This window comes from Camelina sativa, chromosome 4, assembly GCF_000633955.1.
Source record: "Camelina sativa cultivar DH55 chromosome 4, Cs, whole genome shotgun sequence".
Classification (NCBI taxonomy): domain Eukaryota; kingdom Viridiplantae; phylum Streptophyta; class Magnoliopsida; order Brassicales; family Brassicaceae; genus Camelina; species Camelina sativa.
Genome location: NC_025688.1, coordinates 19,834,277 through 19,856,060, shown reverse-complemented (window position 1 = coordinate 19,856,060; position 21,784 = coordinate 19,834,277). Strand labels below are relative to the sequence as shown.

At 37.9% G+C, this 21,784-nt stretch overlaps 4 protein-coding genes and 1 long non-coding RNA gene across 8 annotated transcripts in view; 4 read left to right on the top strand and 1 right to left on the bottom strand.

The window, feature by feature from the left end:
• LOC104781347 (U-box domain-containing protein 3) overlaps positions 1 to 5,227 on the top strand; it is a 5,552-nt gene extending 325 nt beyond the window's left edge. Inside the window, exons 1-5 of one of the 2 annotated variants that reach the window (XM_010506001.2) lie at positions 1,702 to 1,942; positions 2,430 to 2,718; positions 2,807 to 2,923; positions 3,008 to 4,807; positions 4,902 to 5,227. In XM_010506001.2, the coding sequence (XP_010504303.1) occupies positions 2,443 to 2,718; positions 2,807 to 2,923; positions 3,008 to 4,807; positions 4,902 to 4,967 (2,259 nt within the window). In that variant the 5' untranslated portion in view covers positions 1,702 to 1,942; positions 2,430 to 2,442 and the 3' untranslated portion in view covers positions 4,968 to 5,227. Of the gene's footprint in view, positions 1 to 1,701; positions 1,943 to 2,429; positions 2,719 to 2,806; positions 2,924 to 3,007; positions 4,808 to 4,901 lie in introns of those variants that run through there. The other variant, XM_010506002.2, reaches the window with a different exon arrangement.
• LOC104781346 lies at positions 5,159 to 8,078 on the bottom strand. 2 transcript variants are annotated; one of them, XM_010505999.2, is made up of 3 exons: positions 7,707 to 8,078; positions 5,365 to 7,178; positions 5,159 to 5,282 (listed from the first exon to the last, which is right to left on the bottom strand). In XM_010505999.2, exons 1-3 carry the CDS (start codon positions 7,908 to 7,910, stop codon positions 5,255 to 5,257), a joined length of 2,046 nt encoding a protein of 681 aa, XP_010504301.1. In that variant the 5' UTR covers positions 7,911 to 8,078; the 3' UTR covers positions 5,159 to 5,254. The 2 variants fall into 2 exon arrangements, with proteins under 2 accessions (XP_010504301.1, XP_010504302.1); XM_010506000.2 differs by having other exon boundaries at positions 5,159 to 7,178.
• On the top strand, positions 8,473 to 10,182 carry LOC104781345. The gene is made up of 2 exons (XR_002037746.1): positions 8,473 to 8,869; positions 8,988 to 10,182. It is a non-coding gene; the product is annotated as an uncharacterized LOC104781345 (long non-coding RNA).
• LOC104781344 (putative F-box protein At1g77650) lies at positions 11,384 to 12,706 on the top strand. Its single transcript, XM_019244369.1, has one exon. The coding sequence runs from the start codon at positions 11,558 to 11,560 to the stop codon at positions 12,704 to 12,706; it is 1,149 nt and encodes a 382-aa protein (XP_019099914.1). The 5' UTR covers positions 11,384 to 11,557.
• On the top strand, positions 18,327 to 20,740 carry LOC104781343 (probable RNA-binding protein ARP1). Of its 2 annotated transcripts, none has more exons than XM_010505997.2 (6): positions 18,327 to 18,662; positions 18,753 to 18,900; positions 19,263 to 19,398; positions 19,490 to 19,535; positions 19,649 to 19,868; positions 20,526 to 20,740. In XM_010505997.2, exons 1-6 carry the CDS (start codon positions 18,477 to 18,479, stop codon positions 20,561 to 20,563), a joined length of 774 nt encoding a protein of 257 aa, XP_010504299.1. In that variant the 5' UTR covers positions 18,327 to 18,476; the 3' UTR covers positions 20,564 to 20,740. The 2 variants fall into 2 exon arrangements, with proteins under 2 accessions (XP_010504299.1, XP_010504298.1); XM_010505996.2 differs by having other exon boundaries at positions 18,330 to 18,662; positions 20,520 to 20,740.

Genomic DNA, 21,784 nt, shown 5'->3' with positions numbered 1-21,784 from the left:
ACAAACCTCATTGTGATCAGATGGAACAGATTTAAAGCTTGTAAGGGTGTTGTCGACAAGCAAGAAATAGCGTTTACGGGAAAATTGAAGGCCAAAACGGTTATGTCGGATGGTGTAAAGCCAACCTTCCATTCTCCCGTCGGTTTGAGACACTCCCATTTCTCTACAAATACCTTCTTTTTTTTTTTTACTTAGTTTTAAATGTTTATCAAATGATTGAAAATTATACTACGTACAAAGTTCATCAGAAAATACTTTACCAATTGCAATGCTTCTTCCCTGTAAACGAATATATATTCAAGATCAAAAAACGTAGGTGCTTCCAATACGTAACTTGAAACGATTCTCTGATTCCGCCGAAGCGAAACAGAGAATCAAAGGTTGGGAAGATCAGTTGCAAAGAAAAGTTTTTGTTTTCGTTACTATGTTTTGTTTTTCTCTCAATCAAGAGAGAAAAACAAACAATTTTTTGGTTCTCTCTTATTATTATTTTTATGGCCGTCACGTTTCGTTTTGGTTATTAAATTTAAACTTGGTTGGTTAAAAATTGCTTGCTATTTGTGAGAGGTTAAAATGGTTGGCGCTTCTGTGTTGGACTCTAAATTCTATAATTAGCTCCTTTTTTTTTTCTTGCTATTCGTTATGCCTTGTCTAAACTTTTTTTCTTGGACCAACTAGTCTAGTAGAATCATTACCGATTTAATCAGATTCTATATTGGAGCAACAAGCCAACAAGTAACCCAAGAACAATAATTACACTACTAACTAGTATATCGTTCGACCATTACAGATCTTCTTTCAAAACTGATTTCACTTCCACGATGTCCGGCCCATACCAATCAAAAAAAGCCCAAATAATTATCAGAGTGAAAGTAAGGGTATTTTGGTTTTTCTGGAACTGACACAATTACCTATAAATACGGGCATACGGCATCTGAAAAAAGAGATCAGAAAAAAGAGAAGAAAACGGTTAGAGAAACGACAAGCAATTGACGGATAGCTTAAGTTGGACGAGATAGTTAGCTCGTCTTTTCTCTTCGACTTATTTTCCTTTGTTGTCATAACTCGTCCAGTCCAGTTATGCAGTCTGACTTTTATATGCCGGCACCGAATTATAAAAAGAATTTCGATACATTTTCCGCCAAACTATGACCGGACAACTAAGAAGAATTCGTTGTTATGAAAGGACGCTAAACAGATTCAGATCGTTACAAAACAATAATGGGCCTAACCCATCAATTTGTTTCACACGGCCCAACATATCTTTTGACTATTTTTCTGTTTGGTGTAGAAAAAAAGTGAAAAGAAAAGAAAATCATAATAATCTAACAAAAAAAAAGAAAAAAGAAATCTGAAAAATATTGATCATGTATACAGGAAGAAAGCCATATATTACCCAAAAACAAGAACATTACAAAATTAATCAGTGTACCTTTCTCACCTCCAAAAGGACCAATGTATCTTCTTCGCCTTTGACATTATTATTCCTAATGTGGAAAAGTTAAATAAAATTCTCAATTTCAAACCTAAACTAATCTTTTGTCAAAGCAACAATGTAAATTTGTTGTAATAGTATTACTACCTTCTTGAGTAAAATCATTTATAATAAAAAATAAAAAAATAAAGACAGCTTTAAGATTTACCAACTCTCTACAAAAACAGTAATAAGAGAGAGAGATATGTACCTGCAAAAAAACCCAACTTGGGCCCCCGCCATTACTTAACACTTACTTTTTTATTTTGCCTGCATCATCACTCTCTTCTCTTCTCTTCTCTCTCTCTTCTCTCTTTGTGTAAGCAAAGAACCAAATTTAGATAAATTAGGAAACTCGTCGTCACTTTGGAAGAAGAAGCTCGAATGATCGATCGCCTTCTTCTCTTGAAACCCTCGATTCCTTTCTTCTTCCAGCTTTCAAGAAATCAGTTGAATCTTCTTTCTCGGGTATCATCTTCCACCTACTTACATTTATTTCTTAGGTTATTATTATGTAATAAAGTTAGGGTTTTTTTTTTTTTTTGAGTATCCTTTTCTTCTGGGTTCTGGTTGAATTGTCTTTGTTTGTTGAGATTCTTTCTAGGGTATTCGTCTATTCGAGTTGATTTGATAGGTTTATTTATTAGATTCAAAGGAGGTATAAGTATATTTTCTCTGTTGTTTTCCCCCACACTTTATTTGAGAACTGAACTGAATAAGAAAGCAGAAACATCTGTTGAGAATGTGTTCAAGTCTCTGTTTTTTCCATAAGAGGTGACTGAATCTAGTCAAAAGTCAAGTCTTGTCTTTCAGACAATATGTGTCAATAGTCAAATGCTTTTTAATGTGTTTCAGATTTTTTTTTTTTTTTAACCGACACTTGTTCAAAGTTATCATCAGGTTTATTGTGAAGATTATAATGTTGATGTTTGTGTTTTGTTTTTTTTCTTTCCAGTTTTGATAGTTGAATGGATCCTGTGCCTGTTCGATGTCTTCTTAACAGCATATCTCGGTATCTTCATCTGGTTGCTTGCCAGACCATTAGATTTAATCCTATCCAGACATGTATTGGAAACATGGTTCTTTTGTTGAAGCTCTTGAAACCGTTGCTTGACGAAGTTGTTGATTGCAAAATACCTTCTGATGACTGCTTAAATAAAGGATGTGAAGATTTAGATGCCGTTGTTAACCAAGCTCGGGAGTTATTAGAGGACTGGTCACCTAAGTTGAGCAAGCTGTTTGGTGTAAGTTGATGCATATAACAAGCTCTCCTTTTTCAGTAACTCTGCATCTTTCAGAAGAATTATTCAGTGCGTTGTTGTTGTTGTGCAGGTGTTTCAATGCGAGGTTTTGTTGGGAAAGGTCCAGACTTGTTCTCTCGAGATTAGTCGCATTCTTCTTCAGTTATCACAGTCTAGCCCGGAAACTTCAAGCGTACAAGTTGTTGAGGTAAACTGTAAAACAATATTTCATTTTCTTGCTCTTTGTGTCTTGATTGCAGCCACTTGTATTGATCTCTTGGAACGTTTTCAGCGCTGCGTGCAGGAGATTGAGAGTTTTAAGCAAGAAGGGACATTAACCGAACTCATGGAGAACGCTTTACAGAATCAGAAAGACGACATTACCTCTTTGGATAACCATCATCTGGAAAGCATCATTCATATGTTGGGCTTGATATCAAACCAGGATCTCTTAAAGGAAAGCATTGCTGTGGAGAAGGAAAGGGTAAGATCCCAGGCCAGCAAGTCCAAAGAAAATGTGGAACAAATCGAACAGTTGATAGAACTAGTCTTGTGCATCCGTGAACACATGCTCACAACTGAGTTTCTTGAAGTGGCTAAAGGTATCTCGATACCTCCATATTTCAGATGTCCTTTGTCAACGGAACTCATGCTGGATCCGGTAATAGTAGCTTCAGGACAGACATTTGACAGAACATCCATTAAGAAATGGCTTGATAACGGGTTAGCTGTTTGTCCCAGGACACGGCAGGTGCTGACTCATCAAGAACTCATTCCCAATTACACGGTTAAGGCTATGATAACGAGTTGGTTGGAGGCAAACAGGATCAACCTTGCTGCTAACTCTGGTCATCGTTATGATGGTGGTGATGCCTCATCTATGGCTAATAACATGGGTTCTCAAGACTTCAACCGCACCGAGAGTTTTCGTTTTTCTTTACGGAGCAGCAGTTTTACCTCAAGATCATCTCATGAAACTGGTAATGGATTTGAGAAACTAAAGATCAACGTGCCTGCCAGTTTATGCGGGGAATCTCAAAGCAAAGATCTTGAGATATTCGAACTTTTGTCTCCGGGGCAGTCTTACACTCATAGCAGGAGTGAATCAGTTTGCAGTGTTGTCTCGTCTGTTGATTATGTGCCTTCGGTGACACATGAGATTGAACATATACTAGGTACTCACCAAAGCTCCAGTGAGATGTCTCCCAAGAAAAACTCTGAAAGTTCAAGCAATGTCAATCATGAGTGTTCTGTACAAGATTTAGATGATTCAGAAACAATGACGACTTCACATACCATAAAATTGGTAGAAGATCTTAAAAGCGGATCCAACAAAGTGAAGACGGCTGCTGCAGCTGAAATACGTCACCTCACCATTAGCAGCATTGAAAATCGAGTTCACATCGGGCGTTGTGGTGCTATCACTCCACTGTTGTCACTTTTATACTCAGAAGAAAAGCTAACTCAAGAACACGCAGTCACAGCTCTTCTGAATCTTTCGATTAGTGAACTAAACAAAGCTACGATTGTGGAAGCGGGGGCATCAGAACCGCTTGTTCATGTTTTGAACACAGGAAATGACAGAGCTAAAGAGAATTCAGCTGCAACATTGTTCAGCCTGTCTGTTCTGCCGGTCAACAGGGAACGAATAGGCCAGTCTAACGCAGCGATACATGCTCTGGTGAATCTTCTTGGGAAAGGAACATTTAGAGGAAAGAAAGATGCCGCCTCTGCTTTGTTCAATCTATCGATAACTCATGAAAACAAGGCTCGTATCGTGCAAGCTAAGGCGGTGAAGTATCTTGTGGAACTGTTAGACCCAGATTTAGAGATGGTTGATAAAGCAGTTGCTCTTCTTGCAAATCTTTCTGCAATTGGAGAAGGGCGTCAAGCAATTTTGAGGGAAGGTGGGATTCCATTGCTTGTTGAGACAGTTGACTTGGGATCTCAGAGAGGGAAAGAGAATGCAGCTTCTGTGCTGCTTCAGCTGTGTCTGAACAGTCCCAAGTTTTGCACTTTGGTCTTGCAAGAAGGCGCCATACCTCCACTTGTTGCCTTGTCTCAGTCTGGTACACAGAGAGCAAAAGAAAAGGTGAATACTATATCCATCTTCTACGGTTACACAAAAAGACAGCAAGTTCGGTTTCTTAGTGATCGAGATATCTGAATATTATTGTTCTTTGCAGGCACAACAACTTCTTAGCCACTTCCGAAATCAGAGAGATGCAAGGATGAAGAAAGGTAGATCATGATTCATGAAGAGACAGAGATGACTCTTCCATTTGGACAATTCCTTCGGGAGATTTATTTTGCTAGAAATTATTATTTTTTCCTTCATTTTGCCAAGTACATTTAGCTGGAGAGTAGTATCTTCTCTTCTGTCTTCTTTTGTGTTGGGTTCTTGTTGTATAATGTGTTAATGTTGTTGTGTTGTAGAAACATGTATGTGCACTTCGTGAGTTTCGAGTATATATAGGCAATGAAGTTTTAATACAAAAGATATTCCCAAACTGTAAACCCACCATTCATCATATCTATGTTACATTTTGACCGCTTTTGCTTGTTTCCTTTACAGAGAAAAAACAAGTTTAAGCTCTCCACTTAACTACTCGTACAAACATTATATTGATGTCAAAATTTGTTCTTTACCTTGGCTTTGGTTGTGAAGCAAAAGAGAGCAAGGGCTGAATGAGTCTATGATGTGATGGACTAACCAGAAACATGGCCTGTGACTGACGCAGCATCTCAGCCATTGACGGAGTCTGATAAGCCTGGACAAAGCTCAAACCGTCCCTTGAATTTCCCCTCGCTGTTGCTCTTTGCCATGAGTGTGAGCTAAGTCCAGAAAGAATATAAGCTCTTCCAGATGCCTCGTACACATGACTACTCCTCATTCTATCTTGCATTTCCTTCAGCTCTGAGTCCAAAGCAACACAAAACATATCACGGGATTTTGCTGCAACCACCCCTGCCAAACCCAGTCTAAAATTCTCAATCGCCGTAACAGCTGCCTCTAAATCTCCATGCTCTGCTAAAGTTCTTGCTTGAGCTATTGCCTCTGCAGCTAGGAATCTGTTTCTTTGCCTGACCATTTCGATGGGAACAACAACTTCTTCACCAACATGTTCTGGTCTCTGAATCTGAAGTACCTGACTTTCAAGCTTTGTAGTTTCCTTTGTCAAAGAATCTATGTAGACACATCTCAGCTTTAGCAATGGTGTATGCCCATCTTCCTCGACAGGGATGTTGACAGAAACCAAGAAATCCCTCTCTTCATCGGCATAAAGATCACCAAGCTCAACCAATCCTGAGTGGCCATCATCAGTTACAAGGCTAGAGTAACTCCCGGTTTTTATCGAGCTAATTCGAACATTTGGGCACACACCCTCAATTTCTACTCGCAGCTCCTGAACTGCAACGCTTAGAAGTCCACCAATGCACTGCGCAAGAGCATCCTGGATCACAGACTCACTTTCAATGAAAGAGAAAGTTCCACCGGATAATTCAGAGACTGAGTGCATCACTGAAGCATCATGATCTGATCCAAACCCAAAAGAGTGAACAGGGATCTGAGGTAGCTTCAACCTGTAACTTGGATCAGGATGGTTCATGGTATAGGTATCTTGGCCGTCAGACAAAAGGATAATGCTGGCAACAGAATTTCTCACTCTTCTATCTTCCATAACCTTAGCGCCTTTTCTAAGACCGTCAACGATATTGGTCCCACCAGTTGCAACCAATGAGTTAACAGCTTGAAGAGCTAGCTGTCTTCCAGCATCAGACATTCGGGTTAAAGGGAAAAGACGTCGAGCTGTTGAAGAGAAAACAATCACTGAGAGCCTATCACTAGACCCAAGGTTTTGAATCACAAAACCCATTGCTCGTTTCAGAAGCGCTAGCTTAGTTCCTCCCATACTACCACTGATATCAAGCACTGTAACTAAATCAACTGGCGCTCGACGATATTGAGAAATCTGATTACCAGTAACTGCTTTCAGATGTACTAACACATCAAAGTTTTCACAAGATTTGGATTGTGGTACAGCTGAAGCCTCTGGATACATTTTCATGTCCATCATGGGCACAGAACAACGGTTCTCCTTCTCCAAAGCATCAGTTTCGCCAGGAGCAAAAACAATCTGCTCCTCTAACCGTTCATCATCATCGAAAATAGCTGGCTCGGAATGCGCTTGGTTTATAGCGCGTTGAGAAAGAGGTAAGCAGCGGACAAGGCTAATGGCTGCATCATTATTGGAACGGTCAAAGGGATAATAAGGAAGATCCAAACTCGGCTTCTGTATAGGGATTTCTTTCCATTTTGCTCGGCAAACAGGGCAAACTTGGTTGCCATGTTTCACATTAGAAGCGATGCAGTGAAAATGAAACGCGTGCGAGCACTCCGCTGTGAAAATTGCATGTCCGCAACCTTCTTTCATCTTAGTCAAGCATATAGAACAAGTCTGCTGCTTAAGAACAAGAACAAAAAGATGCAGGATTGTGAGTCAACAAGCTCATCAGAAGAAAACAAAGAAACCCACATGAGACCAAGTGCTATTTAAGAAACAAACAATAAGGAATACTGAGAAGTATTCTATTATAAGGAATATAAGGCTTCAGTCTTCACTGAAACAAAACTAGAAGTACTACCAAATAGACAACATGACCTTCTTCGTTACAACTAACTACACACAACAAGGCTGAAAGATCTGAGCTTTTTCATAACATTGCCAATTCACATATCTACCAAAGGAGGACAAGAACGTATCCAATACTGATGAACATTGAAAATATAGAAAACAAATCAAAAACCAAGATTTCAAACCCAATATGGATATATACACTTAAGATTAATTTAGAACAATCAAAGACAAGACAGGACAAACCCATGAACCACAAAAAAAGGTCAAGTCTTTTTATTCCTCAGCAACCAAAAGTAGCAAGCTTTATCACAATTAAAGAGAATTGAGAATATGAGTCGTGATGTAACAAACCTTTGACGATCTGCTGCTACTTCTGGACAACCTTCTACGGTGAGAAGAAGGTGGTGTTGGAGTCATGGGCCAGTTAAGAGGAGAGAGCAAAGCAGTATCTGAATTCAAAGCCGACGATGGTGGTTCCTCCTCGAGGGTTCTTGGGAGGTAAGTGCAGAGATTCAAACTCAAAGCTAGCTTCATCTTCTTCCATTTGCTCACCATTTTTTTGGATTGAAACTTTGAAGAATCGATGACGGAACTGAGTGTGTGTGGAGATTGTTATGAGGATGGAACAATCAATGGAAGTGTTGTTTGGTGGTGACGTTCATGATGTGTGTGTGAGAGAGAGCGAGAGGTTATTGACTTTTTGAGACTTGTGACTATTTTGACTTTTGGATTTTTGGGTTTTGTGAAAAGGAAATAATTAAAGTAAAAGCGACCGGAAAAAGAAAGGTAATGCGTCTGCTTTATGACATTATTGTAAACACTAATCAATTCAATTTATTAGGAAATACTAGTATATATAATTAAGGGTGATTATGGTAGTCAGTCCACTTCGAAAAACTATAGGAGTTAGAATTTGAATATTTATGGAAATGTAAATTTACTGTTTAACAATAATGATATATGCTTTTGACTTTTATAAGATTTTAACAGAATTTTTTTAAATATTGTTTCCCTAAAAAAAACAAAGAGTTAATTAAAAAAAAAAGGCATTGGTCTTAATAATGTATTCCGATTTAGGCACTTTCGCATGTGCCTTATAAATACAAGCACTTTGATTTGCTGTAAAGTCCGTTTTGCGCTTCTATTTGTGATGTCATTCTCTTCTCATCTCTTTCGCAGACCGATCATACAAAGCCAATTTTTTCTTTGAGGGTTTATTGTTACCAATAAATCTGTACTTGAGTTTCTCTATTCAACTAGCTTGTAATCGCTCATTGCTGGCTCTGCAATTTTGTCATTCATCTTTGATCTCTCTTAGTTACTTTATAATCTTTTCGATGGTGAAGACGAGGAGTAAGACGTCTTCAAGCTTATGCTCGTTGCTCAATTACATCCGTAGAAAAAGTCAGTGAGGCGCGTCTAGACTTAAAACATCCACATCGAGAGAGGGCGATTCAAGATTGCAAGAAAGATTCCCGATTGCTCAGAAAATATGTGGCCGCACATGTAAAACGGTTTGTAACTCGGTAAATTAAAGACAGCGGCGGACTCAACACCGCCTCAGATTTCAATCCCAGGTTAAATTCAGACTTTATGCTTTAAGCTTGTAATCGTGTTGTCTGGGTGGTATAGGATTTGTCAAATTTGAAGTTAAATAAACGTCTCTCACTATATTTTACCACCAAACTATATATCAATGAGCGATGGCTCTCAGGATCAAGTTGGAGGTACACCAGTCCCTATTTTTCTTTGCTTATGTATTATCTACAAGTGTCGAGCAACCTTTATTTCATATATACATAGTCCTCAGGATTTTCGTTTTAAAAGACGGATGGCTAACCAGTTCTAGATGAAACAATTGCTGATTTGTTTTCTTCCAGTGGTGAAGGCTAGTCATTTTACAGCTTTCTGCTCTATCATTTACGTTTCATGTAGAAACTAATGTTTAATATTATTTTGTACATTGTACTTGTTTGATATTGACATCATCATGTTATCTCTCATGTGAGATTCATGTCCAAAACTTAAATTTTGCTGATTTGTTTATGAAATTTCATGAACTTTTTTATGTGTTTCACTCTCTTAACTTTTCTTTCTCATTCGTTTGACTTTTAAAATTCCTAAGGAATTGAACACTCTGTCTGAAGGTAAGGAGATAATATTTGGCATTCTGCATTTTGTCACTGCAATTTTAATTGGTTTCCCTTTGGGTTTAGTCATCTGCCTTGGTTTTAGGGCATAGGTTTGAACACTCACTCAGCTGCACTCACTCCATCGTTAAATTGGTTTCCCTTGGGTTTAGTCATCTGCCTTGGCTTTAGGGTATAGTTTGAACACTCACTCTATCGTTAAATTTGTTTCCCTTGGGTTTAGTCATTTGTCTTGGCTTTAGGGTATAGTTTTGAACACTCACTCCATCGTTAAGTTTGTTTTCCTTGGCTTTAGGGACTAGGGTATAGTTTTGAACACTCACTCTATCGTTAAATTTGTTTCCCTTGGGTTTAGTCATATGTCTTGGCTTTAGGGTATAGTTTTGAACACTCACTTCATCGTTAAATTGGTTTCCCTTGGGTTCATTCATCCATCTTGGCTTTAGGGTATAGTTATGATTTATGAACACCGAAGAACAGGAGCATACCTGGGGGAACAGGAGAGGACTAGAGGATGCATGTTGATTGAGTAGGAGAGCGAGCAATCAACTCTGCTGCCAACGAGCTGAGAAGCCGGTGTGACTTGACGATAAAACACATATTAAGGTTTGTGTGGACAAAGAAACACTGAAAACATTATGTATTTTATCAATGTATTCTCTTGCTTCTCTTTTCAAGCGTTACATGTTTAATTACATGACGTCAGCAACCCATTTGTTCACTGACCATTAAGATTCTCGCTCATTCTCTTAAGGGCAATATCGTCCGAAAAAGGTGAAATTTGCTCTACAATTAAAGTATACTGTATATAGTGCCTAAAACCGAGAGTCCTACCCAAATAATGCCTATTTTGACAATATTCCCAAAAACAAAAGTTAAATTGTTAGTGATACTACTAATAAGTAATAACTAATATTTTTTTTTTGGGGGAAAATATATTAAACCCAAAAGGCAAAACTTTTTGAAATGAATGAAAACTTTCACAAATCTTTTGACATTAAGCTTATCTTATTCCTTTTCTCAAGTTTTTAAATCAACTTTGTGGATGATGGCATTCAAAATGTTCATAGTCGACACTCGACACGTATATTCGTCTTTTTAAATTGACTAGTTAAATTGATCTATTATATAGGTCATGGAAAAAAGTAGAAGCTTTTTTAGCTAATCTTTACGATGGTGGAGGATAGGATTCCCCTTTAAAGCCTAACTTTAGTGTCGCTAAATTTCTTAAACTTTATGGGTGTCTAAGTCAACTTCAAAAGCTGCAATACATTTTTAACAAAATTAATTAGCACACTGTGAAATTCAATTTCCTCATATCTCTCATCTGTCTCCATTGGCGGCATTGGCTTTCCTCTTCTTTTTGGGGCAATCGATTCTATCGTTTCTACTGTTTCTGTTGAGCCCATTATTGGCCCATCACAAGCTCTTGACTCAATCAGATCCACGTTAATTTAACACCTACCACCAACGCCATATGTTTTTTTCTTTTCCTTATGCTTAATTATGAACCATACTTACCATGTTGTAGCTTGAAATGTCTCTCTGAAGCAGATCAAATACACATTAAAGCAACAAAGGAATAGATATCAAGAATCTGAAAAACCTTCAGTTCGATTCACCAACGTATCAAGATCGGGATAGATATAAATCTCCCCAGTCCCCACACCACACCCATCAAGATTGGGATAAATAAATCCCTAACGTATTGTTGTTGGCACGTTGCTTGGAATTCAAGTCCTTGTGACCTTCCTCCTTACTATGCTTGTCAACACGGTAAATGACAAACAAATTCAAATGAATATATATATATATATATATATATTTGATGTTCGGTGAAAAGTTTTTTTTGTTTTTTTTGTTTTTGCAGATTTTTACTAAGCTCGGAGGATTTGGATTTGTTTCCATATTGTGTCGAAAACAAGATACCCTAGGGTTTAGTGGTGTAGTATAGTCATTTTTATTTTATATGTGGATAAAAAATTGTGGGAAACCCTAGACGATATATCGTGGCTGTACGCCACGAACAATCCCTTCTAGAAAAAGGGTTCCATGGCTTCCTCGTCGCTACCTTTTGATCTAGTAGAAGACATCATCTCTAGGGTTCCAATCGAATCCCTGATACGTTTCAAAAGGACCAGCAAACAATGGTACGCTCTCTGCAACGACAAGAGATTCATCTACAAGCACTTGGGTCTCTCGAAGAAAAGGTTGATGCGGATTTATCTTGATAAGGTTGAAATCATCAATCCGGCGACCCTAGATCTCTTATGTCTACCAGTTCCAGCCGAGTTTAGTTCTGTTGCTCAATCTTTTCTCATGTATGTCATTCACTGCAATGGATTATTGCTATGCCGATGGTACAACGGAAGAGGACCAAGGTACGGCGACGTTGCAGTTTGGAATCCGGTTTTGGGCCAAGTCAAATTTGTTGAATCCAGTTCTCACCAACTAACTGATATATACGGTTTTGGATACGACAAGAACAACCGTGACAGCTACAAGATTTTGAGAATTAGTCGGTGGTATTTGGAAGCTGGGGAATTTGAGATATATGACTTCAAGTCTAAACTCTGGAGAGTCTTTTCTGCTACTTTGGACTGGTCTATGCCTTACCCCTATCTAAATGTGTCTTTGAATGGAAATATGTATTGGATTGCTGAAACTAAGGGTAATAGGAATCCGAAAAGGTTCATTCAGGGCTTCGATTTTTCCAAGGAGACATTCAAGCGCATATCTTGGTTTCCCTTTGAGGTGAGGCAAAGTGGTATCGGACGTGCGATTATTGATACAGTAGCCATCTCAGGTTTTAGAGGAGATAGGCTTTCTTTGTTTCGTCAACGCTTTGGAGACGAAACAAGGGAGATGGAGGTGTGGGTCACAAACAAAGTGACTGATGGGGTTGTCTTATGGAGTAAGTATTTTAATGTGGCTCGCCCTGATCTCCCCATCTTAAACCCCCATTTCTTCGAATACGCACACATAAATGTACCGTCATTCTTTACCGACAAGACCGATTCTATCGTGTTATGGTGCGATAAAGTTGTGGGAGAGGATTATGCTTGTACCAGCTTTTACGAAATTGGCCAGGGTGGGATCAAAATACAAGTGACGGGACAACCCTTTAGAGGTAAAGGTGAACGTAACCCTTGTCTTTCCAACTTTGTTTACGTTCCAAGTCTGGTTCCCGTTCCAGAATAAGATGGAGAGAATACACATAATAAGAGAGAAAGAGAGATCTCATGCTTGTTGTAAGCTTTATCCAATAATCTTTATAAAAAAAAAAAAAAAAAAAATCTCTANTCTAACTAAGATGAAGCATCGATCGGGTGACTTCACTTGATTTTGTTCGGGGTTTTTAAAAACACTTGGTATTAATCTCGATGGCTATGCAAATTATTTTTCAAGATAGTCAAACTCTTAAAACCCTAAGTCATCCATTCAAGGCAAGTAACATCTTTTATAACGCTCATAAACAGTTGACTGAAATATCTTCGAATCAAATTGGACAATTCTGATAATAAATTTATGATGAATTTGACAAATAACTAGATTCTGTTATGTAAATCGATTTGATTTATGTTAAGATTTTGTTGGGGTAAGCTTCTAGAAGATTGTATCTTGAAGCCCAATATATCATTAACAAGTTGGTTAATGAAAAGATAGGTTAAAAGGAAAAGTTCCAATTGTATTAGGATCAGGAAAAGAGAAGTTTTCCATTATCAAAATAGGAATAACAAAGTTGTGTTATGACTATAAATATCTTTGATTGAGTTGTGATCAAAGGTATGAGAGATTGAGAGCTTTGGTGTTTAGTTTTGAGTTATTTTCTAAACATAATAAAGAAAGTTGTTCTTTATTCAAAGCTTTCTTAATTCTATATTTGGTATCAGAGCGTCTAGGTTAGTCGATCTAAGAGAGTCAAAAGAAGAAGACATAACTAAGCTATGGAAGAGGTTGATACTCCGCGTTCTAAGGAGTTTACTCCGTCGTTAATTCAATGTCCCATGCTTACCGCTACAAATTATATGTATGGGCCATGAAGATGAAGGTGGTGTTACAAATCAACAAGGTGTGGGAAACCGTTGAAAGTGTGTCAACTGATTCCAACAAGAACGATATCGCAATTGGATTGTTATTTCAACCCATCACGGAGGCTCTTATTCTGCAAGTAGGCGAACAAGATACTCTTAAAGGGATCTGGGATGCTATTAAATCCCGTCATCTTGGTGCTGATCGAGTCAAGGAAGCTAGACTTCAAACACTAATGTCGGAGTTTGAAAGAATCAAGATGAAGGATACGGACTCAATCGATAGTTTCTCGGGGAAGTTATCGGAGCTGGCATCGAAGGCAGTCTCGCTTGGACACTCTATTAAAGAGGTCAAACTTGTGCAGAAATTTCTCAATGGTCTACCAAGGAGCCGATATATCCAAATTATTGCCTCCCTCGACCAAGTCCTTGATTTAAACACAACCCCTTTTGAAGATATTGTTGGAAGACTTAAAACTTATGACGAAAGAATTCTCAACGAGGAGAATCATGGAGATACGCAAAGCAAGTTGTTATTCTCCAACTTCGAACAACAAAGCTTCACGACATCACAAGGGAGAGGACGCGGTGGAGGAGGAAGAGGAGGATATAGAGGACGAGGAAGAGGAAGATTCAATTTTCAAGAAAGAACAATAAATCAATCGGACCACAATCAAGCTAAGGAGAAGAAGGATCTTTCTAAAGTGATTTGCTACTGATGTGACAAACCTGGTCATTACGCCTCCACTTGCCCAGAAAGAACACAAAAGTTACAAGAGGCACATAAAAATAAGACGGAAGAAACGAAAGAAGCCGACCCAGCACTTTATATGCATGAAGTAGTGTTCTTAAACGAAGAAAAGGTGATACCAAAGAACTACGAAGCTGAAGACGGTACTTGGTATCTCGACAATGGAGCAAGTAATCACATGACCGGTAATCCAACATATTTCTCCGAACTCAACAAGAATATAAAAGGGAAGGTAAAGTTTGGAGATGGCTCATGTGTTGAAATAGAAGGGAAAGGATCTATTCTGCTTCAAAGCAAAACGGATGAGCAAATTCTTGTCACTGATATTTACTACATTCCCGATCTCAAGAGCAACATTATTAGCCTGGGACAAGCTACAGAAGTCGGGTGTGATGTTCGAATGCGACAAGATTATTTAACACTACACGATCCTCGTGGAAGATTGATGGTTAAAGTCACACGTTCAGCCAATAGGTTGTACAAAATTGGTCTAACAGTTGGAAAACCAATATGTTTACACACAAACATAGAAGACGATACTTGGAGTTGGCATGCAAGGTTAGGACATGTAAGCTTCAAGACAATGAAAGCTATGTCCAAACAAGAGATGGTCTATGGCCTACCCGAAGTAAGAGAAGAAAAAAGGTTGTGTGAATCACGTTTAGTAGGCAAACAAACATGTCAAGGTTTTCCAAAAGCAACGATGTACCGAGCGTCAAAGCCCTTACAGCTCCTGCACGCTGATCTTTGTGGACCGATAACCCCATCAACATTGGCTCATAACAAATACATATTTGTTATTATTGATGATTTTTCAAGATATATGTGGATTATCTTGTTAAAAGAAAAGAGTGAAGCGTTTGGTAAGTTCAAAGTGTTGTGGAGAAGGAACTTGGGAAAGAAATCATGACACTAAGAACCGATAGAGGAGGAGAATTTACTTCAAGAGAGTTTCATGATTTTTGTGAATCAAACGGGATCAAGCGGCATCTTACGGCACCTTACACCCCACAACAAAACGGTGTTGTCGAAAGGAGGAATAGAACACTATTGGAGATGACAAGGAGTATCCTAAAAGCTATGATGGTACCAAACTACCTATGGGGAGAGGCGGTTCGACACTCTACATATGTAATCAATAGGGTACCAACAAGAGCTCTGGTAAATATGACGCCTTATGAATGCTTGCGAGAGAAGAAACCAAGTCTTGAGCATTTAAGAGTGTTCGGTTGCTTAGCATATTCGAAGGTTGAATTTGCAAACCTCACAAAGCTCGATGATCGATCAAAGCCTCTAGTCCACCTTGGGATTGAGCCAGGATCAAAGGCCTATAGACTGTACAACCCAACGACACGGAGAATCGTTGTTAGTCGAGACGTGGTTTTCGATGAAAAAGCAAGCTGGACTTGGTATGAACCAAGAGATGGATCGAGTAGGGATCCCGGGATGTTTCACATGAGGTGGGGAGAAGTAATAGATGTTGGAGAAGGACCTGTCTTCATCGACAACACTCAACACCATGAACATGATGAGACCGAGAGTAATGACGATGAGAGTGATCAAGAGGATGGAAATAACGACGAGCAATTTCCACATGAGAATGACGAGAACGTCATTCAAAATCAACAAGAAGTACAACCTCCACTAAGAAGGTCTGGACGACAAGTAAAAAAACCAACTTATCTTAATGACTATGTTTTACAAGCTGCCGTAGAATGTGAGAAACTTCTACTCTCGATCGACAATGAGCCAAGGTGTTTTGAAGAAGCAAAGGGTTCGATAAAGTGGAGAGAAGCATGCAAAGAAGAGGTTGTCTCAATCAATAAAAACAAGACATGGTTTTTAATTGATAGACCGAGTGGCGCAAAGGTGATTGGTCTCAAGTGGATGTTCAAAATCAAGAAAAATGCAGATGGTACTATCAATAAGTATAAGGCGCGACTTGTGGCTAAAGGATACGTACAAGAATCCGACATAGATTTTGATGAATTTTTTGCTCCTGTTGCTCGATTGGAGACCATACGGCTGTTGATTGCATTGGCGGCAACACATGGAGGGGAAAGTCATCACTTAGATGTAAAAACAGCATTCCTACATGGAGAGCTAAGAGAAGATGTTTATGTTGACCAACCCGAAGGATTTGAGGTAAAAGGTGAAGAACACAAGGTTTATAAGCTTTCGAAGGCCTTGTACGGTTTAAGGCAAGCTCCACGAGCTTGGAACACGAAGCTAGATCAGATCTTGAAAGGAATGAGATTCATAAAATGTTCAAAATAAAGCTCCGTATATCGCAAGGAAGAAGGAGGAACACTTCTCATCGTTGCCATTTATGTTGATGACTTGTTTGTGACCGGAAACACATTATAAGTCATAAGTGATTTCAAAGCTGGGATGTCATCTAAGTTTGAGATGTCAGATCTCGGGATCGAAGTGCTCCAAGTCGAAGACGGAATCGAGATCAAACAAGAGGGATATGCTCGAAGAATCTTAAGGGAAGCTGGTTTAGAAACCTGCAACTCAACTCAAGAACCTATGGAGTTTGGATTGGTAGTTTCTAAAGCTCAAGAAGAAATCGAGATAGACGCCACAAAGTACAGAAGGAATGTAGGATGCTTGCGATACTTACTACATACACGACCGGACCTGGCATTTGTTGTTGGAGTTACTAGTAGGTATATGCATAGTCCTCGTAAATCTCATGGTGAGGTAATGAAACATATACTACGATATCTTAGAGGAACTGTAGGTTTTGGTCTGAAGTTTAATCGTGGAGGATCTAAGAAGATTGTGGGGTTTAGCGATAGCAGCCACAATATCGATCCGGACGATGGAAGAAGCACAACGGGTCATGTGTTCTACTTTGGATCCTCGCCGATAACTTGGTGTTCTCAGAAACAGAATACGGTTGCTCTCTCGTCGTGTGAAGCAGAGTTCATGGCAGCAACGGAAGCAGCCAAACAAGCCATTTGGCTCCAAGACTTACTAAGCGAGATCACCGGATGGAAGACTGAACAGATCACCATTCACATTGACAATAAATCAGCGATAGAACTTACCAAGAACCCTGTCTTTCATGGTAGGAGCAAACATATTCATAAACGCTATCATTTTATACGAGAGTGCATTGAGAACGAGGTTGTTGATGTGGAGCATGTACCAGGAGTGGAACAAAGGGCAGACATACTGACTAAAGCATTGGGACGGCTCAAGTTTAAAGAAATGAGAAGCTTGTTAGGTGTTCAAGATCTCACTAAGAAGAACTTGAAGCTTAAGGGGGTGAATGTTGGGGTTAGCTTCTAGAAGATTGTATCTTGAAGCCCAAGATATTATTAACAAGTTGGTTAATGAAAAGATAGGCTAAAAGTAAAAGTTCCAATTGTATTAGGATTAGGAAAAGAGAAGTTTTCCATTATCAAAATAGGAATAACAAAGTTGTGTTATGACTATAAATATCTTTGATTGAGTTGTGATCAAAGGTACGAGAGATTGAAAGCTTTGGTGTTTAGTTTTGAGTTATTTTTTAAACATAATAAAGAAAGTTGTTCTTTATTCAAAGCTTTCTTAATTCTATAGATTTCAGATTTAGAGGTCGGATAAAGAAAAACTGAAATCAGTTTACTCTAATTTTCAATTTTATTTTTGGTGTTGTTGGGCTTAAAGAAAAAAAGATTACTTTGGGGTTCAATTATAAACATACATGTAAAACAATAACAAAGGTTAAATTTTGGGACATATATCATGAAGCCAATCGAGCTGATCTCATCATTGCACCACAACATATTTTGTAAAAAAAACAATGAAGTCCATATACTTTTAATAGATTTTGCCGTCCAAAGCACCGGTTTACATGGCTAGGACTAGTTTAATCAACAACATATGCTGAAACGCATGCATGGTCCATTCCGGCCATGGTAGTGTTATTATGAGTTTTTCGTTTGCGGGGATTTGTATTCCCTATCGTATCAAGAGATGCATAATATATAGAAGTGAATAGAGACATATTGAACGGTTGTAGTGATCACGTTAAGACTTACCTGTCCACCAATCTGCCACTCTTTATTTTAAACAAATTCTTTATTTATTACTGTATATTATTCCCTGATTTTTTATATAATTCAATTCACTCTCCTTCTCTCTCTATCTTTCTTGTCTCTCTCTTTCTCACGCACACAACACAACACACGATCCAATGACGACGAGCAACAACGTGAACGGATGTTTCGGAGACACGAAGCTGACCAAAGTGTTCGTAGGAGGATTGGCTTGGGACACTCACAAAGAAGCAATGTATGATCATTTCATCAAGTATGGTGACATCTTGGAGGCAGTTATCATCTCCGACAAACTCACTCGCCGTTCCAAAGGCTATGGCTTTGTCTGTTCTTTTCTCTCTTTTATTTTCCCTCTTTCTTTTTTTTCTTTGTTCCTTTCTCATTTTGTCTTTAATTACTTTGTTCTTATATAGGTGACTTTCAAAGATGCGGAAGCTGCAAAGAGAGCTTGCGAAGACTCGACTCCGGTCATCAATGGCCGCCGTGCCAACTGCAATCTCGCCTCCCTCGGTGGTGGTCGCCTTCGTAAATCCCCTACCATGGCTTCTCCTCAACAACAAGGTCCATCTAAAGTTTTTCATATACAAAAAAAGTTATTTAATTACACATAAATACTGGCCACATAATGTCTCACCTAAATTTAATTACTATGCAAAAATTGTGAAGTGAATCGTTAATTATTGCATGCATATGGGTGTGGATCGTGAGCTTTAATCATGTATATGATCTAATGCTAAGAGCTTTATCTAGGCAGGTGTATTCATTTACACTCCCATAGATAGGTGACATTTTCAAGGACTAAAATCTTCATATGAATTGAACCGAAAGTCTACTTTGCCATAATTATTCAAACTTTTTGGAACCATCAAAATTTTCAAAACCAATCTTAACTTTATCATCAATGATGTTTTTGACATATGAAGGACAAAAATATGGGAACAGGGCCACGCCACCACATGTAGGGAATCAAGCTCAATGGTACTACCCGGCCGGATTCACACATCACCAACATCAACTTCAACAACAACAACATCATCATCAAGCCGTTCCTTACTATGGGTAAATTATTTTCTACGGTCTAATCTTCTTCAAGATGTACGTCATGAGTTAATAAGGTGTTTGATATGTCTGGTGTTGATATTAAATAAAGGTATCCTTCCACCTACGTCGCCCCGAACATGACGACCTTCAATCAAGTAAGTCTTCTGATTCCTTACTTAAAAAAAAAAGAAAAAAAAAAAGAAGATATGGTTGAAACTATGAGTTTTCACTTATTAAACTATTTTTGTGTGGTGGAATTAATGAACAGAAAGTTGGATACGTTGGAGGAACCTATATGAACGGACACTATGCACAACCGCAACCACAATATTACCAACATCATATGTATGGTGGAGGGCGAGTTATGGTTGGGGCAAGTCCAATGGTGCCTTTCTACACTGTCTATCCTTATCATCAATCTCAAGCTATCGGGTTTCCACCACCTTCCTTCTCAAAACCCCTTTCTTATTCTACTCCTCCCATATCAGGTATTTGCCATTCTATTTCTAAACCTTATAATTAATGACATGTTTTAGTTCACTATTGCTTATCATCGGTCGTCTCTAACATCATTCACTAAGAAGACATCGCAAGTGACATAGTTTGCTAAGTAATTAAGTACTATTGCAATTTGCAACCATCATTTGGAAAAACCACACACGTATCCAGTTAACATCATTAGATTGATTCTAATAATTACATTAATACAATTGGGAGAAACGATTCTTAATTTAGCATAATCTAACATGTGCCTTTTCCACATATAGTGGTATAATTCTTGATTATCTTAACTTCTGTCTATCAGTCTATATTATTACACTGTATATATGCACAAAGTAAAATCTGATGAGACATACGCACACATGCATATACAAGTTGGTCACGTTATGAAGTCGATGTCAGTCATGGCCTCATGTGCCCATGATGTGGTATCACATGGATCCACCCTCAGCTAGCTAGGCCCAGCTTTGGCACGTGATCACTCGTTGTAGCACGTGTCTCTGTAATAATGTAGTTGGATCTTGGTGCTTATATGTTTATTAATATTTTTTTACATGCAAGATGTTGTGTAATCTTGGTGTGTCGGAAAATCTATTAAACTGATATTATAAAGATTTGCTTTTTTGACTGTTGAATAGGCACAGTTGGAGGAGATAGCATACAGAAGAAGGCCATACATTGACAGGCTACACAAGCTGTTGATCAATTGACAGCCCAAAAAAATTATTCATTCTCTCCATCTCACCAACCTCTATTTTCACTAGAGACATGTATTTTAATTTCGTCACATTTTTATAATTTATTCATTGAAGCGAAGCTGATAGAGTTTTTCATTATATTTTATCTTATATTAAAATTATATTGCTATATTTCTTCATTGAGGGGTATTCAATTTGATATTTTTAGGATTTGGTAGTATCTGGATATTTTAGAATTTTGGAAAATTTAAGACATTTTTAGGAGATTTGATTGTGTTTTAGAGTTTTTATATTTAAGAAAAAACGAAAATTCTATGAGATTCTGTTAGTAAACTTTGGATGATTTTAAAATATTTTACCACAAAAAAAAAAAAATCTATGTCAAAATATTTATTAATTCTGAGGAAGATGAAAACGATAACTTTATCGCCACTACCACACATTCTAAATCTGGTCAAAGTGATCGACCTAGTAACATATTCGATTGCTGAGATGTGAGTTCTTGATTAAATCCTGCATCAAAGAAAAGGACGCTTCAAGCCGTGAGATGAAGAACAGAGGAAGAAGCTAAGCGAAGAAGATGAACAAAAGGAAGAAGAAGTGTCTTGAAGAAGGTCAGTGACACATGAGGAGAAGAAGGAAGAAGTCTACAAGAAGTTGGGCTTGATCAACAAGGAAGTGATCTCATTTTTTAATATAGACTTTTTAGAGTAAAAGGAGTTCTTGTTTGTTCTACAAGAAGGAAGAAGTCTACAAGAACAAAAACAGAGCAAACATAGAGAGAGAGAAAAAAAAGCAGACCTTTTTTTATGTGAAATCCTTTAAAATCCTATCTCTAAAAGTAGGATTTTGTTATTCATATTTGTGAACTAAAAAAACATAAAAAGTCTTGTAGAACATTCAGAGTAGCATTTTTTAAAAAAGTTGTGGTATTTTGAATAACACTAGATTTCAAGTAAGTTTTATAAATTCATGATTGAATAACAAGATATTTTAAATGATTTTATATAAATTTTAAGTTGAATAACACTGGATTTTAAAATTTTTTTTAGAATCATCAATTGAATAACAAGTGATTTTAAAAATATTCTAGAATCTTCTAAAATATAAGTTGAATACCCTCTCTTAAATATGAACAAAATGACATTTGATGAGATGACATTAATCTATTGGGGTACCCTCTACCAACGATTTTTCTTTTCTTT

Excerpts from the sequence above, each read along its gene's own strand:
- LOC104781346 (XM_010505999.2), bottom strand. The coding sequence starts at position 7,910 with ATGGTGAGCAAATGGAAGAAGATGAAGCTAGCTTTGAGTTTGAATCTC. Across the intron at positions 7,179-7,706 it reads GTAGCAGCAGATCGTCAAAG|CAGACTTGTTCTATATGCTT; the intron begins GTTTGTTACATC and ends GTTCTTAAGCAG. Across the intron at positions 5,283-5,364 it reads GCTTCACAACCAAAGCCAAG|GAAACAAGCAAAAGCGGTCA; the intron begins GTAAAGAACAAA and ends TTCTCTGTAAAG.
- LOC104781344 (XM_019244369.1), top strand. The coding sequence starts at position 11,558 with ATGGCTTCCTCGTCGCTACCTTTTGATCTAGTAGAAGACATCATCTCT.
- LOC104781343 (XM_010505996.2), top strand. The coding sequence starts at position 18,477 with ATGACGACGAGCAACAACGTGAACGGATGTTTCGGAGACACGAAGCTG. Across the intron at positions 18,901-19,262 it reads GGCTTCTCCTCAACAACAAG|GACAAAAATATGGGAACAGG; the intron begins GTCCATCTAAAG and ends TGACATATGAAG. Across the intron at positions 19,869-20,519 it reads TTCTACTCCTCCCATATCAG|GCACAGTTGGAGGAGATAGC; the intron begins GTATTTGCCATT and ends ACTGTTGAATAG.